This window comes from Microtus ochrogaster, unplaced genomic scaffold, assembly GCF_000317375.1.
Source record: "Microtus ochrogaster isolate Prairie Vole_2 unplaced genomic scaffold, MicOch1.0 UNK29, whole genome shotgun sequence".
NCBI classification, from domain to species: domain Eukaryota; kingdom Metazoa; phylum Chordata; class Mammalia; order Rodentia; family Cricetidae; genus Microtus; species Microtus ochrogaster.
In genome coordinates this window covers 2,350,771-2,370,927 of record NW_004949127.1, presented here as the reverse complement: position 1 = coordinate 2,370,927, position 20,157 = coordinate 2,350,771, and the positions used below count along the sequence as shown (strand labels likewise).

The window sequence follows — 20,157 nt, the reverse complement described above, 5'->3', positions numbered from 1 at the left end:
GAGCAGAATTAAAAGCTTTTCAACTTTTTTTTTTTTTTTTGGCTTATTTTTTTTTTTTTTTTTTTTTTTTTTTTTTTTTTTTTTGTCTTTTTACCTTTTTTGCTCCTGTCTATTACCTCAAGCCATGGGGAAGAATGTTGGTCTTTGGGGCAATGTGGAGGTGTCTTCCTTTCCTGTACTGACAAGCTGAACAGACGCACCTCGTTGGTTCGACCCGTCAGCAAGCAGGACCCTTTCCGTAGTTGTTCTGCCTTCTTTACTTCTGTAAGACATCATTTTAAAGCTATAACTCAGAATTCCCCTAACAAGTGCCCAAAGAAGGAATTTGAGCTGCCCACACAGTCAACTCTTGATGTTCAGTCTTGACGATCAAATTCACTTCATAAGTGAATATAATGTATTCTCATATCATAGATTGGCTTTGTACCATACCTGGAAGTCCGCTGTACATACTATTGCTACTCTGTTTGTAAATAAGAATTAATATTACCACCATTATAAGAAAATCAAAGTAAGTTGTTATTGTAAAATGGCTTTCTAGCTGAACTTGTATTGAATGATCAGGAGTTGACCAATACTGCGTTTGTCCTCCCTTCTTCACTTCTTGTCCAGACTGCTTTTGGTTTTGTTCTCCTTTTTTCTGTGGTGCAGTTGTCATTTTCTCATAGATAATTGGAAGTACATTTTTTATTGCAATCTTGAATCTAGACAAGTTTGTACTTCTGTTGTTTCCTGGGTAAAAAAATGAAATTAAGTTGCTCCCTAATAACTTTCAGAAGTATCAAATATATATTTTTCTAATGGTGCAATGTATGTAAATATGTTATTAGACATATTATTTTAAGTAACCTTCCTAAAGTTAATAAAATTCATACAGCTTTAAAGTATAGCTGATGCCTATTCTACTATGTTACTACAAACGTTCTTTCCTCGGTGTCTGTAAAATACTTTGTTCTTTACATAAAGCCCAAACGGCATCAGTATTATCCTTATAAATACTTCATATGATTTTCTCTTAAATGTACAGCTTACTAGTATATTTACATAATAGCAAATGCTTCTTTTATTTGATAGTGCTAGAAGCAGAGTCCGCAAGTGGGTTTGTGTCAGCATACACTGCTTGGTTTCTCCTTTCCTTGCATGCTCATTGGATCTGTGAGCAGCAGTCTTAGGCAGCCAGTGATGTTACCACTGAACCCCAAGAAACACTCCCAGTCTCATGCCTCAGAGAACCCACAAATTTTATTGTGATTTCCTTTAAATTTTTTGATATTTTTCTTTTTACATTTTAAAGAATTAATTGCCCTGGAATAGGGTTGGAACTCCGTGAGGGACTGCAGGTCCCATGATGAATCCTGGCGGCTCAGTCCTCACCAGAGTTACTCCTATGATGATTTCTTAGTTATTTTTTGTCTGTAATAATTCATTTTAGATGGTATAAGATGCTGATTTTTTTTCATATAAAAGAAATACAGCACCTCAGTTTGGGCTGTGTATCTGTTCTCCTTATCTAACATGGGTACAGCCATCTAGAGAAAATATGGAAGCTTTTCCCTTGTATAACCTGTCTTTCATGAACATTTATATTCAACATGTTTCAAAGATTTTTAAAGCATTGATATATTGAAATGCCTTTTATATTTCTTTTTTGTTTTGTTTTTCAAAACAAGGTTTTTCTGTTTAGGTTTGACTGTTGTGGAACTAGCTCTGTAGACCAGTTAGGCCTCTGCCTCATGAGTACTGGGATTAAAAGCATGCACCACCACTGTCTGGCACCTTTTATACTCTTTCCATGGTTTAAATAAAATCATATTATGGACTAATTATTTAAATTAGTGTAACCTTTTCTTCAGAGCTGTGGCCTCTTCCACTGGGGTGATGACAAACCCTTGCCACCTGTTACTGCCTACTGGACAGCAGCACAGGGATCAACATGGTAGCACTCTATCTTGCTTTACTGTGGTTCTGCTTGTTTCAAGCATAGAAAGAGAAAATAAGGAAATCAGAAGACACAAAGAGGAAGTTTGGAAGGGTTAAATGCTGTGAAGAAAGACTACCAAGGGAAAACAATAATTAGCACTAAATGATTCCGTTCTACGTTTTTCCAGTGGTCAAGGAATTAACTTAAAAAGTGCATACAAAGTCGATTTTCACCTTTCTTCATTATAAAGTCCAGTTTAGAAGAAAAAATTAGCAGCTTGCAATTGAGCTCCAAGTCGTGTACTTACATAGCATGTGTAAGACTTGGGTTCAATCCCTAGCAGTACGCACTCATATACGCACAATGCACCCACGAACCAAAGCGAACAAACAATAGGAAAAAGTAAAAAGTCCGCAGTAATATCTGAATTGCGAAGTTATACCTCCCGTCTGGTTCTAGGCATCAGTAGACAGAAAGGGACTCTAGGGTGATGGCGTCACAGACTTGGAGACACCATGGCTATCACTTCCCACCTTACCCTGTTTTTCTGTTGTGCTCCTTCTGTTCACTTCTTCTCTATTTGAGTTCTTTTATTAATATCATTCCATGGGCCCTAGTATCTAAAAACAAAAATCTTGACTGGAATTAGGAAAAGGTATTAGGAGTGAGATAGACTGTACCAGTCTAATTTTATGATAAATTGATGTGTAAAATAGAATTTTTTGTGCCACTAATTGATTAGGGGAAAATAGTTTTCCTAGGGAATTGCTAACTCTCAGGTCTGTCCATCTAATATAGCCATGCAGCTTTAACCTATCTATAGAACTGATCACTCCCATGTTTATTAAGAAGTATAGGACGACCAATACAAAAAGGTCAAAATTCTTGTCTGTTTTTCCCTCTCTCATACAAGTACTGTCTTCTCTTAAAAAAAGAAATGTGTATTGTGCTTGCCTTTTCTGGAACAGACAACTGGAAAGCCTCTAGACGGTGCTCACCAGCAGCATGGGTTTCTTTCTCTCACCTACACAAAAGCCGTAACAAAAAACGTCCGCCACAAGTTAACTTCGAGAAATGAGAGAAGAAGCTTTCATAAACTATCTGAAGGTTTACCAGATGGCTCGCCTCATTTTCTTCATGAGATTCTTGTTTCTGCACAAGCGTTTGATATTGTGCTTTGCTTCCCTGTACTTAATGCTGTTGCAAGCATATTTCAAACTAAACCACCAAGGACCCAGAAGGAGAAAAGGAAGTCTTCTGGCCAGCCCCTGAGGACCCATACGCTGACGTCCCGCAGTTTGCCTTTGATTTATATCAACACAAGTGTGATCAGAATTTTTGTTCCTCAAACCGCAAAAACACAGTCAGTTGTCGAAGGTATAGTTTTCTGGTTTCATTTTTCCCCATGTGATTGGAGTATGGAGATGGGTGGGTGGAGTGCTTTAAATAATTTTCTCTGTGAGATACAGACAAGAGTCTTATTAATATATGAACACAAGTCTTATTTTACGTTTTGGCTTCCTTTTTCACAGGTGTTACTAAGTATCTAACTGTTAATTTAGTAGAATGAGAAAACCAAGATTATTTTTTTCTTTTAATATTTTGCTGTCTGTAATTCTAATTTTGTATTCATTTAGTATTCAAGACTGTAAATTTTTGTTAAAAATACAAAGTAATGTTGACAGAGGTTTCTGTCCCACCAGGTTCTACAGCCATTTAATCCCAAATAAACACACAGAGGTCTACGTTAATCGTAAACTGGTTGGCCTAGTAGCACAGGCTTATTATTAACTAATTTTTACATCTTGCATTAACCCATTATTCTTGTCTGTGTTAGCCACATGGCTTGGTACCTTTGTCACGAGGGATTCTCATCTTGCTTCCTCTGCATCTGGGTGACAACCACAGACTGACCTTTCTCCTTCCCAGAATTCTGTTCTCGTCGCCATGCCTCTACTTCTTGCCTGGCTACTGGCCAATCAGCATTTTATTAAAAATAATACAAGTGACAGGATAAAAGAACATTGTCTCATAGCAAATAATATTCATAATGCTAAAATTTATGACAATTGTGTTATAAACACTCTAACAGGATAGGAAGAAAACTTTGTCAAACAGACCAACATGGCTTCTCCAGGCTACCCTAGTTGCTTCTGGAATTCCATTCTTTGATTGTATTAAGTTAATAATTCTGCTTCTGCTCACAAGAGTGATTTCAACATTTTAGTTTCCTCTAATGAATAAAAAAAATTGATTTAGGAGTTTTGAGAGACATTATAGCTCAGTTGTTTACGCGGTAGGTTCTAAGATTACACAGACTGAGTTAAAATCCCAGCCTTGCTCCTTAGATTTTGAAGTTCCCCTGTGTACGGTGGCACTGGTATTCTGTTGGATCATCAGTTGCAGTGACAACATAGTGACCCCTGTGGTCTCTCTGCATAGTGCTAGGTGCTTTCAAATAATGACTCTAGGAGACGATGCATATAGCAGCAGTTCTGTGGTAAATTCTCATGAGGAAGTTGTCCCCTTTCTGTTAAGGTGGAATTCTGAAGGCTTCATGTGACTCTCCCATGTCAGTGATGAGATCAGGTGTCAATGATGTGGCACTACTGAAGTGTGACCTTTCTCACTCTGTCTCTGCCATGCCCATGGCTATAATTACCTATCATAGAAAGTTATCTCTTAAATTGAGTGCTTGAAAGTTGCAGATAAAGGTGTTAGTGCATTCTCTGTATGATGAGGGCCATTTTCTGCTTGTAGATTGGTACCTCCTTGCTGGGGCTTCACTGTTGGGGAATTTTGACTCCTTTAGCCAATGGCTTTTGGGGATTATGAATCTTAGGGCATGGTCTTATCTGTGTGTGGGTTTCTGGTCACCATGGAACTGGAGTCACACCCCTACTTTATACCTAAATAAATTATTAAGAACCCTTAACAGATTCTTGTGGCATCTCGTAATACTTCATAAAGATAAAAGTAGGTTAAGCTGGAAAAACTCACTGATCAAATACCCTTAATTAATAGCAGAATCAGTGCTTATGACTGAATGACTTCCTAGAGGCCCCGCTTCTCAACACTATCACTTTGATTTTAGCTCCATTATAAGCACTTTGGAGGAACACGTGTATTTAAACTCATAGCAACTACCTGAATAATCATTTGAGTATTGAAGTACAGGTCATAGTCTATGCTACATAGAAATATAAGTAGTCCTTCTTTTTTGTCCTCCTAATTATGGTGTAGAGGAGGAAGATTCGAGTGACCAGTAGTAGCAGATACTAAAGAATACCCGATTGCACACTGCCTTCTCAGAGTCTGCTAGTCCCCATTGTTTAGTTGACCTGGGCAGATGATCTTAACTGCAGAATGTATTCTGCCTGAATATCGCCCAGTTACTATGCTTTATTAAAATACCCCTTTTCATTTCCATTATTTAAAAGTATTTTATAGGCTTGCCAAAATTCCTACAGCTTTGGGTTATTAGCAATTTTCTATATGTATTCATTCCTACCTTTGTGAGTATAGAAATTACTTTGAGATTGAAGGGTACTGTTTTTCAAGTATAGTCTATTCGAACTCCTCTACAGTTTCTTTCATCCATTCAAATAGTTTATAAAAGTGAGGAATCATGGAGAACACTTGACCCTTCTGAACAATGATGCGTGGGTACCTGCTAAGTTGCATATCCTTTGTGATGTAATCATCTTTATGCCTTTACCTAGTTAGGTGACTATCTAAGCAATTATTAGATAAATAATTCACGTTAAAGTTACAGGAGTAAAAAGAAGATCATTCTCCAAGGGCCAAATTTGCCAGTTATCATTTTCTCATGACCATGGTAGAGGTGACTAATATAAAAACACTTAGATTAGCAAACATTCTTTCATTATCAGTTTTTTTTCCCCTTTTCATTTTTTGAGCCAGGGTTTTTCTGTGCCTTGGGACTCACTCTGTAGACCAGGCTTGCTTCAAACTCACAGAGATCATCCTGCCTCTGCCTCCCTCAGTGCTGGGATTAAAAGCAAGCACCACCACTGCCCAGCTCATATTCTGTTTTTTGTTTTGGGGGTTTTTTATTTTATTTTATTTTTTTGTTTTGTTTTGTTTTTAGCTTACAAGTATTGACAAGGAGACAGGTACATGCCATGTGGGCATGTGGAGGGCAGAGGACAATTTAGGAGTCAGTTCTCCTGGGTACAAAGGATTGAATTGAGGGCATCAGGATTGGCAGCAAGTGCCTTTATTCACTGAGCCACCCCCTTATTTAATTCAAAATTTGCCTGTAAGCTGTCTTATAACTCAAAGATTCTTTGAAGAATGTATTTTATATTCTCTATTCCATAAAATATCTAATTCCAGTTGGATATAATAGGCCAAATTTTATTGAAAACTAAGACAGAAAGTAATATTGGAAATGAGAAGTTGAGATGACGGGAAGAATACACATGGTAGCATGTTCAGAGGAGGTTCTAAGCACGAGGACCAAGGAATGAGGAAGTAGGACCATGATGCCCCGCTTTCATATCACTGAAGTGCTTGAGACACAGTTTTATTAATTGCCTGTAGCATGTTAATTGTCCCTATAGTGAGTCTGTTTTCTTTTTCTTATTTTCTGTTTGTTGTTGTATGTTTGGTTTGGTTCTTTCTTTCCCAGTGCTGAGAATGGAGCCTGTGGCCTCATGCACACATTACCTCTGGGCTGAACTCCTAGCCCAACAGTTAATTTCTTAGAACTCCATTTCACATATTCTAAGTCAATATTGATTATAAACATAACTTTTAAAAAGGTACATGGTTTTATTTCATTATCAACTTACCAATTTTAAAACTGCACCAAGACTAGGAAGCAGTATTAGCAAGTTAATTTTTCTGATTGGATTAGTATAAGATGCTACTTTAATAACATCCATCCCAGCCATGCTCATGGACTATGCCTGCAATCCCAGAAGCAAGGCAGGGGCAGTAGGATTGCCACAAGTTCAAGGCCATTCTGGTCTTCACAGTGAGTTTTCAGCCAGCCAGCCAAAGCTACAAAATTAGATTCTGCTGCACCTGTGCTTGTGCGTGCATGCGTGTGTTTATTTAAATTGTAACATACAATAATGCCATTGCTTTATGAGTGAATAGCATTTTTATGTAGGTAAATATGGCATTTTGTTTATCCATTAATCTTTTGAATACTTAGGTCATTCTGGTTTTTTTTTTTGTGTGTGTGTATGTGGGGGGGGGTGGTTAGTGTTAGCATATGCTGTAAATTTCTGATTCAGTATCTATAGGAGTTTCTGTTTTTAGTTCTTGATGTCTCCAAAATATAGGCTTCCTGAATCGTGCAGTAATTCTCTGCTGCAACTCTGTTGTCGAGAAGCTGCTGACCTGTGTTGTCACTTTTGTGTTAGAGTAGGATTGCTGATTTTTCTTGTGGTTGTTGTTGTCATTGTTTTGGTTTGGTTTGGTTTTGGTATTAATATTTCTGTATACACACATTTATTTTAAGAAGTGAGAAAGGGAACCAACTCCAGCTGACACAGGACAGCCCTGTGAGCAGAAGTTTTGCCTGTGATGAGGCTGAGGGCATGAGTTTGTCATTTAACTCTTGATGTATTTTATATTATACTTACAAAAGCTTATCAAAAAGTTCTCTCCATCATTAATGTCTATATAATGTCTAAAGCAATAGAAATCTGGCAGATAAGAGAGGAGATTAAAAAAATTGTAGCTTTATTTCTTTTGTACAGAAGTCCCTTTTTAAGCAATTGTAGTAATCAGCCTAGAATTTTACTACTTGGTTTTAAAATTATTCATGTTTTTTTACCTTTATTTTAGTGGCAGTGTTATAATGTATATTTTCAGAGTTTAAGTGCTTTCTTAGATCACTTTGAAGAGCATTGTGAGACAGAGAATATTGCAGCAGATATCTTTGGAAAGATAGACACTGAAAGCAATTTTAACATAATTAAAGAAATCTTAGTAGAAGCAGCAATATCATTAACAATTACATTAGCAATAACAGTGTGACTGGCTAGTAAAACAAAATAAAGGACAGAACTCATTATTTATTTCAGAAGTGCTTTGAAAGGAAGTATGTTGGAGTGATATCTTGAGAAAAGTAGTTAAATTGAGAATATCTGATAAACAGTCTCAGTGAGTATGATATACTAAATACAGAAAGCCTGCCGTAAAAGTGGCCTAGACTGCACTTAGAGATGGTTGTGTGCATCACAGACCAGCCTGACTCATGAACTACATTTCCCTTTGGTATGCATGTGCTCATTATATTCATGTGTGTTGAACCTTACTGCCAACATGACAGTAACTAATTTAAGCCTTTTGTTGTGTGACCATTGTAATGGTTATGACATTATAACTGTGATATTACACAGTTACCAGTTCAGTATGCTTTCAACTTTAGGTATTTTATTCTATTGAGCTTATGAACAACTTGAAAGAAAATCTCCCAAACACATTTATTTTATATTTGACTTTAGAAAATCAGGTTTGAAGAAAAGAATATTATGCTGATAATTTCGTTAAAATCCTATTTATTTTTACTGAAGAAAAATGATTTCCCGAGTTGTTTTTAGCCTTTTCACTTAAAGCGCACAGACAGAAGTGCACACATAGAAACAGAGACTGCACTTTTGATTTCCAGCCACCCAGACCCAAATAATCGCACAGAAACTTTATTAATTACAAGGCTGCCTGTCCAGTGATTCAAGCTTACTCCTAGCTAGCTCTTACATCTTCAATTAACCCATAATTCTTGTACCATGTGGCTTGGTACCTTTTATCAGTGAGGCGTTCTCATCTTGCTTTCTCTGTGTCTGCCTGGTGACTATAGACTGAGCCTTTTTTCTTCCCAGAATTCTCCTAGTCTGACTGCCCCACCTATACTTCCTGCCTGGCTACTGGTCTATCAGCATTGACTAAACCAATACAAATGACAAATCTTTACAACATACAAGAGCATTATCCCACAACACACGCACAAACAATCACACACACACATATGCTGTTTTACTGCCACAAGATGTTCTTTCTGGATTACAGTTTTTGCTCATGTAAACTTTGGTAATATAAAGCTTTTAATAACCTCTGATGGTGATCAAATTATCCTTAACATTCTAGAGTTTTATTCGGGTAGGTGATTTTGAAAGTCTAGAGTGCTGTTTGCATCTTTGACAGTTATGAAGATTCTGATCTGCAGGGCCGGCTCCCGTGTTGGTTTTTATTCCAGCAGAGAAGGCTGGTTTGGGGGTAGAGAGCATCTCCTGGGTGAGTGGTTCCTGATGGGGCTCACTGTGAACAGCTAAAGCAAAGAAGGACGGCATTGATTTTCCTGTTGAAAATGCTTTAAAAGAGAACCTTCCCTTATGTGGCCCAATATTAAATGTAGGGTAAATAAGCAGAAAGGTAGGCTTGTCTGTCCATCTATAAAGTAACTGAAGAAATCACTCAAGGTATTTCCTCATGTAAATTCATAGTTTCATTATTTTTTCTCATAAATGAATGAAATTTTTGGAAAATTAAATTTTTTATAATAAAATTAATGTTTTAATTCAATTTACTAACATGAATATTGTCAGTAAAAAGTTCTGTGTTATTTTACTCAGTAACCTACCAACAACAGACTTGGCTCTAACAGAGTTCTCCTCTTGGATCTGGCTCTGTATGTAATTTTCTTCCATATGTACACCGTTTACTGCTTCTATCGCAGTTGAGATTTCGTGCCGTGGGCAGTATCTACAGCCTGGATGGACAGCTAGCAAGTCCACTAATTGGACTTCTGTGGTCTAGTCTATTCTCCAGGCTTACTATTTATTGATTTAATTGATGCCTTCTGCTTAATCAGAGGCCTTACCCACATGGAACTATTAAGCTTGGCATATAATGCAAGATCTGTGAAATGTAAACACAGCTCATAGGATGAGGACCTATAATCAAGCGAGACCTCCTGTCATTGGGAAAGAGCACAGCTGTATGAGACATCGATTTCTGTTTGATCTTTCTCACAACGGACTTTTAAATTATTATGTTTACTGAGATGTCCACATGTTAATATTTATTATGATAGTTCATCTCCTTTCCTCCCTTTCTCTTCCCACCTCCTCCCCCTCCCTGCCACTGAAGCATTTTCTTCCTTTGTCCCCATCTTCCTCCTACATTTGGCCACTAGCTTATTCTGCCTTTTTTTTTTCTCAGTTCTAACTTTCTTCTTTTGGACTAATCAAAGTCAGATCCTACCAAGTGTACTACTGAAGCAGCTGGAAATAATCTCCTAGCTTTTACATTCCTTGGGCAGCACAGTTTGGGAAATAAGGATTCTGTCTTTGTAGGACATTTTGGAGACCTTGCTCCCAGCCCTTCTGTGTTCTGTTTGTGGCAGATCCTAATGGTTCCTTGAGAAAAAATAGGTTTATTTTTCTTTCTTTCCTTCTTCTGTCTCTAATGCTTTCTTTTCATGTTTCCACACCACCTTTCTCAGTGGTGTTGATAATGCCTCAGACAAGGTGTGCAGGTATGCTACCACGAAACTATATCACTGACCTTACTGGTTTTTAAGTGTACTAACTTAAAGTGCAGAAAGTTGTATATTATGTCAATAATGTTTACATAATAGCTAAACAGCTCTCATACTTGATTTCCTGTTAGAAGTTACTAATTTAATGAATAGGATCATTAAAAAGGCCGATCCCTCCCAAATAATCTGAAGTAGCTGTAAGCTCAAAACAAATGAGTGTGTCCTTTATAAGATACGAGGTTACATGATTTCCTGTTCAATGCAAAGAGAGGACTTAGAGCTCAGATGTCTCTCTTTCCAGCTTCATTGGAAGTGAAACCTGTTCCTCACCCCATTTTCAGCTGCAGTCCTGGCAGCTCCACGCCTCTGACAAGAAGCTACCATGTTTTCTCATGTTAAATCATTTGCCCTTAGTCATCTTCGGCATTGGAGCTGTCCCATTTCTCTTAATGTTTGACACATTTTGTAGCTGAAAGTTGTATGCTGTGTTGTAGAAGGAGACTGCTCTTTCGTTTCTGTGCTGCCCAGACCTGAATAATCACACAGAAACTATATTAATTACAACACTGTTTGGCCTATTAGCTCAGGCTTCTCATTAACTAACTCTTCCATTTTAAATTAATCCATTTTTATTGATCTGTGTATCACCAAAAGGCTGGTTTACCAGGTAAGGTTCTATTCTGGGATCTTTCTCCTTCAATAGCTACAGGGCATCTCTTTGACTCTCCCTACTCTCTCTCTATATCAGATTTCCTGCCTGGCTTCATTATTCTGCTTAGATATTGGCCCAAACAGCTTCTTTATTAACCAATGGTATACAACATATTCACAGTTTACAGAGGTGATCCCATATCACCGTGTGTAATTGTGATATATTTATTTACTATGACACATGTAAATTTAAATATTTGAGTATTTGTGTTGGCTTATTGATATTCTGTTGTATGTTTATAATGTTAAAATTTCAGAACTAGGCCGGGTGATGGTGGCGCACGCCTTTAATCCCAGCACTTGGGAGGCAGAGGCCGGTGGATCTCTGTGAGTTCGAGACCAGCCTGGTCTGCAGAGCTAGTTCCAGGACAGGCTCCAAAGCCACAGAGAAACCCTGTCTCGAAAAAGAAAAAAAAAAAAATCAGAACTAAAAATTGCTTTCAAGAACTCTACAGTAGTATGATTATAGAATTAACTCATCATGTTACTTTAGTATTATATACATACACTTAATAACAACGTTGATATTTTGAAGTACAGTTGAATTTTTTGTTTTTTGGGGGGATTTTTTTATTATTTTTTTGTTTTTTTGTTTTTTTGTTTTATTTTTTGAGACAGCGTTTCTCTGTAGCTTTGGAGCCTTTTCTGGAACTGGTTTTTGTAGACCAGGCTGGCCTTGAACTCATAGAAATCTGCCTGCCTCTGCCTCCCAAGTACTGGAATTAAAGAAGGCGCCACCACCGCAAGACTCAGTTGATTGTTTTTTGATTGTGATAAACAGAAAACCATAACATAGTATTTGAAGGAAATAGACTTTAAAAAGCATCAACAATTTTATTCTAAATGTAACAGTTTGGTGTCTGTTTTCTCATTTATCGGCCTTGCTGTAGGCATTGGCGTCCCGTTTCCTCAAATATTTCTCATTCTGTGTCAGAGGCCTCTCATACACGTGTCTCTCCCTCTGTTGCAGTAAATCAGGCGGCAAAGGAGGACACGATGGTTGTCAAGGTTGGTTCTGTTTCCATGGCTCCCCAGGCTGATAACCCACTCGGCAGGTCTGTCCTCAGGAAAGACATTTACCAGTAAGTTGATTTTCTAACATTCAATCTTACAATGATTTTGTCCTGCAGAGTACAGTGATCAATAAAACTCGCTTGGTGTGGCTTCTAGAAATACTATTCACTGAGAATCGTTTGATATTCAAACCAGGCTTTTCTGATTTTCCTCAGTTGTGGGTTTCTACATTCATTCATACAAACCAAGTGTTCCTGAAATGTTGATGGAGAGCAGAATGTAAGCACCACGTCACCATAAACTGAAGGGAGCATAGCTTGGAAAATTTTAGCAGCCTTCGTATTTGAACAAATCTCTAATCACATAAGAAAGTGAGGTCCATTTTAGAGCTACCACCTCCGACTGGGGTTTTGTTGTATCCAAGCGGAACATTTTCTTAACTTAAGCATAAGTCATTATTTGACGTGTAGGCTTGTGGGTGTCATGTGCATCAAAGCTGTAAAGAGAAGCAAACTTCTAAGGGGAAATTTCACAGTAAACACTTTGTGTGAAAATGCCAGGCTCTGGATTTTGTCACCAAGTGTTTGCAAACCACACCAAGCATATTCGGATGGCTCCACTGCTGAGCATATGCAATGAGCGTGATAAAAATAGTACATAACTCAGGCTGGTGTTGGCACTGCTACCAGACGTGGACGTATTGCAAATGGTGCCCAGTGAGAACAGTCAGAGAAGTACAGACGGACAAGTAGATGTCGCGCTCTGCCTTCTGGTCTGGGCTTCAGATGTCATAGCCTTACTCTTTCAGATGCCTACTGCTGTCCAATAGTCAGAGCTTTGAAAAGGTTCCAGTTTAAGTCTCACAGTTACTGACTAGAAGATGACAGGGTCTCCCAAATTCTTGATCCTACTGCTTCAGCACCACTGTCTCCCTAGTCCTGAGATCATAGCTGTCACCACAGTCTCCGTAATATAGTTTCAAAAAGACCATCTTTAAGTGGATGTAGATTTGATTTATAAAGTTTTTCTAATTTGCTTTGATTTACATAGTGGTCTGTTTCTTACATTACTATTTTATGTAGTTTGTAGTATTCATCTCCTTAGCTTTTAGTTGAATTTATATAAAAATCCGAGGATATCCGAGCTCGGTGGGCCTTTAAGAATTTTCTAACCCATCTTCTTTGGGATTTTAAAAATTAAAAATGGGAACTATTGAAAATAGCTGTTGCTTGTCTAATAATGAACTATCGTTAGATCTCAGGGCTGTTGGGATATAGCTCAGAGGTAAAGTGCTTGCCTGTAAGTCTGAGTCCGAGGCTTCAGTTCGTAGCCCTATACTAAGAGAGGAAGGGAACAGAAGAAAGGACTTTTATGTTTTCTAACATTTAGAAGTTTCTGTACTTCAGGGATACATGGTCTTCATTTAAGGGCTTATTTTACTTTTGTTGGAAAAAAAATCTGTGTTAAAGATCCTTACAGCATTAGTGGAATAGACAAGGAGACTTCCTGCCCTCTCCTTTGCCCCCCTCTCTTTCCAGTTTCAAATCCTTCCGTTTGTAGTCAGTGAGCTGGTTCTCACAGGTTTGCTTCTCGTCCCTTCTGGGCTTGTTTCTTTTCTTACTTTTCCTTCTGCTCCCTCTAATGTCAGCATCCCTCGTGGCTCCTTTCTTTCTCTTTTCTTTTGCCTATTTCTTCTGTCCTGGCTCGGGAAGAACTGGATTTCAAGCATATCTAGTATCTTTGATGCCCCACATAGACTTGGCTTGCCCTATGTGCCCAAGGGTGAAACACCTTAGAATTCTGTAGCCCACACGTGTGCTAGAAACAGCAGGTCTTTTGCAATGCTCACATTCCCAGTCGCTTCCATGTAACTTATCTAACAGAGGTTAACCCAGAAGTTCATCAGAAACATCTTAGGATCTCATTGAGATGCTGTGTCCTCGGTATCAGAGAGTAGAAACTACCCGGCAATGAAGCTCAGTGTAGGAGTGACTCATTTAGAATAAAAATACAGGCATAAAGCAAAAGACCCTTTGTCCTAGGGCTTTGTTTATTTTTATGAATATTTTAACCATAAATCTCAGTAGACAAGGCCGAAAAGATTTGTATTATATGATTCTTGAATATATGAAACTTTCAGATCAGATCACAAAGATTCACAATAGGAATTAGTACTTCTCATGATATGGTATGAGGAAATAATTATGGAATAATTATTACATAAATAAGATTGTTTACAATTTTGGCCAATGCAGCCTTTAGCCCACCCTCCCCTAGTGACTAAATGAAAATTCCTGTCATAATTTTGCCTTTATCTTTCAGAGGACACAGCCCTGTTCTCCTCATCAGCTTTCAGAGCACTCACACTCCTCCACAGACTGGGATAAGTATACATACATACATGCACAGACATACTTACATGTCTTTATGTTTCATGTGGGAATATAAAATGGCTTTCAAATTATCAGTTTCTTTTAAGATTAAAGATAGTCATCATATGGTGCAACACATCAGCTATATACCTACGTGACCACACAGTTTATAGTAAGATTATTCAGAATAGAAAAACCAAAATGTAGTATCACACATGATTGGCCATTATTCTGCCGTAGGAAGAGATGGAGTAATTATAAACACTGTAGCAGGGCTTGACCTTTTGTGTAGTGGTGGGGAGGTAAGTTATCCTACAAAGTCAGAGCACATTACTCTGTAGATAATTCGGCATCTGGGGAAACCCGGACACGTGTGTTGCACTCTATAGGACCTTTTCAAAGCGGAACAGCCAACTAGAAGAAATTGATTTGCATGTTTCTTAAAAGACAAAGCCACACTAGAGGTATGTCAGCCCATACATTGGTCACAAGCAAGCGTGACTATTCTGCCTTTCAGATATGGTGAGCCAATGCTGGGGTTTTTATTTTTACAGGAAACACTATTGGGTTTTATTGAGAGAAGTATTTTTTCTTCTTTATGTTAATAATTCTATTTACTTCACAGACACAAGAGATACATAAGAGGTGTTTAACATTCTTTTCTGATAATTCCATCTTTTTCATTTCTAGGTGACCCTTTAAAACAGAACTTTAGCAAGAATCAGAAAACATGATTGCCAAAAGGAGAAAAAGTTTTAATAAGTAAAAGTTATTACCATTCTTTGTATCAATTGTGTGTTGCTATGGCAGTTTGTTAGGCATATTGACACATATATTATTACAACTATATTCCACTTTACAGAAACCTTTCTCAGTATGACTGCATATGAATTTTGGTTGATGCAAAGGCTTGTCTTTGTGTTTGGTTTTATTTCCACCAAAGAACGCTCTCCTAGAGCAAGATCTTTGTGAGTATGGGGGAAAGCCTTGCCTTGGGGACAGTCAACCAAAGGCTAGTTCCAGTTAGATTTCCTGTCTAAATGGCAAGAAAAGGTGTGCCTCTCGGGTGTGTGTGGGGGGGGGGGGAGGGAAGTCTGGACTTTAGTATGTTTATGTATGTTTTATATATAATAGCAATTATAAAATATCAAGGAAATGAAAAAAATGTGACCTCTTATCAGGAGACAAGTCAAAATTAAGTCACTAAGTGAAAGACCACCAAACAACACCATTGCCTTCCTTAATTGATCTCAATGTTTATGTTTTGACACATGGTTCCTCACTGAACTGTTAACTTGCTAATTGAACTAGACGATCTGGCCAGCAGTGTCTGCATCCTCAGTGTTGAGATTATAGGTGGTGCTCTAGTTATTACCCAGGCATACTGGCCTGCTATTGGGGTCCTGACAGGATGCTACGTTCCCTTTTAAAAGGTGGACCTGCCCACCTCCCATCTCTTCCTTTCTCTTTCTCTGCTTCTCTGCCTGTCTCTTTATCTCCATCTCTCTCTTTCTCTCTACCTCTTCTTTTCTGCTGCTCCTGTACCCAGAGACCCGTCTCCTCCTTTTCCCATTCATTTTCCCCTAAAAAACAAAACAAAACAAAAAACCTCTCTACCTGAGCTCTCTGCGTGGAGTCTTCCTCTCATGTGCCTCTTTTTCTTCTTTCTAATTCCACCAGATGTCACCATGGCTTCCACCTTAACTCTAGTCCTTATGCTGCATGGCAGGCACATCTCCCTACCCCAATGTTAGTTTTTAAATTAAGTGATACCTAAGTATGTGCACTCTGAAATGGAGTTCTTCTTACCTGTACTTATTCCAAATACCAGCACTTCTTCATGCTATGTTCACTGTTCATCCTGAGGTCAGCTGTGGTTTAGCCCACTTTCTTCTAGAGTGTCTCTCTGTTGTCTTTAGTGTGTCCTCTACAAAGTGTTTTCCAAGATGGATTTGTGTGAACTCATTAAATTATCCTCTTCAGAAAAAAAATGCCTTTTTAAAACTAATATTTTATACAGCATAGGATTAAAGATGATTTTAATACTGATTTTTGTTTTGAACCAGCTAGATATTCAACGTTTTTACAACTTTCTTAACGTAACTGTTCTTTAGACATCTTTATTACACTTCTTAGACCTGAAAGCATCATTTACACAGTAAAATGTAAAAGCACACATCAGTTGCCTCTGTGGAAATCGCTTTATCACTTGGTAGTTGAAGTTACTCTATTGTGTCTTGTTGCCATCTGAATCAGGAGTTCCCTTGTTACAGGAGTTGAGGCTCTCATGGAGCTCAACGTGCATCTCCCTCCCTGACCTGACCTCAGTCCTGATTCCTCCCTTCGACCATGCTGAGGGTAATGATTCCCACTTTTGCCTGTGTTCTCTTCTGAAACTGGAGTATATATATTTTCAACTTTCTTGAAATACAGTTTTCTTCTATTTAAGTTTTTTAAGAGCTTATAGATGGATTTTTATTTGGGCCACCGGCTCACCAAAAAAAAAAAAAAAAAAGGACACATTACTAATAAAAGCTCAGCCTATAGCTTAGGCTTATCCCACTAACTCTTATGACTTAAATTAACCCATTTCTCTTCATCTACATGCTGCCACGTGACTCACAGCTTTCACCTCTCCTCCTGCGTGTCTTGTTCTCCTGGGTCCAGCTCATGACCCTTCCTTTCCTCTTCCCAGAGCTCTCTGGCCAAAGCCCCTGCTACACTTCCTGCCTTGCTGTTGGCCGTTCAGCTCTCTGTGAAACCAGTCATGGTGACGCATCTCACACCGTGTAAAAGGAACATTCCACAGCAGAGTTGTTATTATGAGTTAGTCTACATTTAAGGGCTTGTAGAATTTTAGCTTATTTGCTCTATTTTTTTTCTTTTGTTTAGTTTTGGTTTTGGTTTCTTGAGACAGGGTTTCTCTGTAGCTTTGGAGCCTGTCCTGGCACTAGCTCTTGTAGACCAGGCTGGCCTCGAACTCGCAGAGATCCGCCTGCCTCTGCCTCCCAAGTGCTGGGATTAAAGGTGTGCGCCACAACCACCTGGCCCCACACTAAATATTTTTTATTCTTTGGAAGTTTTAGATGTTTATATAATGTACATCAATCATATCTTCAACTCATCCCTCTGACTTCATTACTGTCTCCAGCCGCATTGGCCCAACTTCATTTCCTCTTTCATTGTTGTTATTAATTAGACCCCCTTATCCTGTTGTTATTGCCCTGTGCAGATAGGTCTGTGGCTGTCTACTGAGCCATGAGCAGCAGGCATACCACAGCCAGTCCTCCTCTGTAACCAACAGCTACCTACTGCTTCCCCCCAGGGGCGAGGTTGTTGATCATTATTATTTTTAAAGTCTTAAGAATTTCACTGTTTTCCTCAAATCCTATTCCTTTTTGAAAATTTCTGTGATCATTTTATTGAAACTTCATATTCTCTTTCAGCCATCATCTGTAGCTGCAACTGAGCAGCCCCTGTGCAGTGAGGTCACAACTGTTGTGAGCATCTCTTGGTGCATGTGGCCTAATTCTCTATGCAGCTGTGGTTCCCTCTTCACAGATATGGTCCACACTACATCCCCTCTGTCTGCATAGGTAGCTCGTGGGTTAGGCATTGTGCCCATTGGTTATGTTTTAGGGAGCAGAGCTCCAGTCTGTCGGCTTCCATCTCAAGTGTCACATTTACATCTCACCTCTCTAGACACTTGGTTTCCTCTAACTATTCTTCTTACCAGGTGGGGAGGACACTGACAGTTGAAGTACATTTTCTTTTGCATTCATAAATTAAAGCTATAAATCTATAATTAATTTATGATGAAAACTCTTAAAAACTTTTAATATTTGCATTTCTCAGTTCCTGAAAATTCAATTCAGTTTTTTGTATCTGTCTTTTACAAGCTTTGAAATGATTCAAAACCAGATAGAAATGTTAACATATATATCAATATATTAGCATATATAAATATAAAATAAATTTCTTTATCTTATAAGAGATAGTTTTAATCATCTTGAGTGAGTTAACCCAGACCCAAAAAGGTAAACGTGGTATGTGCTCACTCATAAGTGGATATTAACTGTAAAGTTAATATATATAAGTATAAAGTTAACGGGTAACCGTGCTGCAATCCACAGACCCAGAGAGGCTAGGTAACAAGGAGTGCCAGAAGGAGGGAAGCATGGGGTCTCCCTGGGAAGGGAAACAGAGATCTCCTGGGAGGACTGGGGAAGTTGGGCACTGGGGACTTGAGGATTGTGTAGGGGTTGGGCGGCGGAGTCAGTGCTGAGAGAGATCACTAGAAATGGGGTTTATGGGGTCAGGTGGAAGCCTGATGCGAGGGACAACAAGGATGGCCCCAGCTGAGATACCTGTACTGTCTTTGTTCAGAGTTTCAGCAGGTAAGAAAATGTCCATTTGCAGGTACATAACTGTTTTACCCAGTACTTTTTAAAAATAATTTAACATTTAATTTCAATTCTTCTCTTGTATATAGTCTCAGTAGTCTTTATTATGGCAGCCCTAACTTTCTAAAGGGCTGCTGTTCCTATTATGGCAAAGAGCAGTGATGTGACTAAGAAACTGGTGGCTGAGAAGGGCTTAACTTTCCAACTCCCATTTATTTCAGCTGCATATCAAGCACTTAAATAGAAGAAATTTACAGCTGAGCTTACACTCATTCCTCACATGGGCTTGACATGAGCGACAACCAGTCATGGCTCTCACTGCAGGGACATGTGTAAACACATGTGTAAACTTGACAGTATGCGGGATGTCCAGAGGGCTCCGCTGCTGAGAGAACCGGATTGATTTCTAGCACCCACAGGTGGTTTATATCTGTCAGTAACTGTAGTTCCAGGGGACCCCGCACCCTCAGTGACCCCTGCAGCGCAAGGCACACACGTGTGTGCAGGCCAACACTCACACAGATAAAATTAAGTATTTTTTCAGGAATTGTCATCATAAGCGTTCTTTTCTATTGGTGAATGTAGCTCCATTTCCATTATTATTTTCTTTTGTAGTCTGCTAAAATTTCTATCTTAATAGGGAACTGTAGTCTCCAGATGTGGTGTTGGCATTAAATTCTACAAATTGCCCCCAAATATGCTGTCCTCCCTTCTCTCAGTCTCTGATTTTCTTCTAATTCTGAATATATAAATGTTCTCCAAATTGTCATTGTGTTGGTTTTTGTCAAAGTATGTTTCATTATCTATGATGTTATGTCCCTAATCTTACAATATTTGGTATGGGCTCCAAATAACTCCCTTTACAATCCAGCTGACTCAGAAGAGTGAGTACATTGAGCAGTTTGCCAAGAGTTTTGTTTTAAAATACTATTGGTGGAGTTGTAGCCCCTGTCATGATCCTTAGCTGATCTGGTTGAGGGCTTGAGATAACTAAAGTAACCACATCTTTTGTGGCTTCCTGTAGCAGGATATAAGTTTCCATGAATATGTGTCTGCTTCCAGAAGCTTCCTCAGCCATGGTCTCACAATGACTCTAAGCTCCACTGTCACACACTGTAGAAACTTTTAAAGTGAGTTTTACCCTATATTGAGTTCTCTGACTTTGCTCTCATAATTCATACTGGAATAAAACCAGAATAGGAGGATATATTCAGATCC

The 20,157-nt window shown here is 38.6% G+C and overlaps 1 protein-coding gene across 6 annotated transcripts in view; it reads left to right on the top strand.

Annotated features, from left to right (window-relative positions):
* Vps13b (vacuolar protein sorting 13 homolog B) overlaps window positions 1–20,157 on the top strand; it is a 441,647-nt gene that overhangs the window by 216,128 nt on the left and 205,362 nt on the right. For 3 of the 6 annotated variants that reach the window (XM_026789767.1, XM_026789768.1, XM_013354110.2), the window contains exons 28-30: window positions 123–264; window positions 2,890–3,298; window positions 12,121–12,232. In XM_026789767.1, the coding sequence (XP_026645568.1) occupies window positions 123–264; window positions 2,890–3,298; window positions 12,121–12,232 (663 nt within the window). Of the gene's footprint in view, window positions 1–122; window positions 265–2,889; window positions 3,299–12,120; window positions 12,233–20,157 lie in introns of those variants that run through there. The other 3 variants (XM_026789770.1, XM_026789769.1, XM_026789771.1) reach the window with 2 other exon arrangements.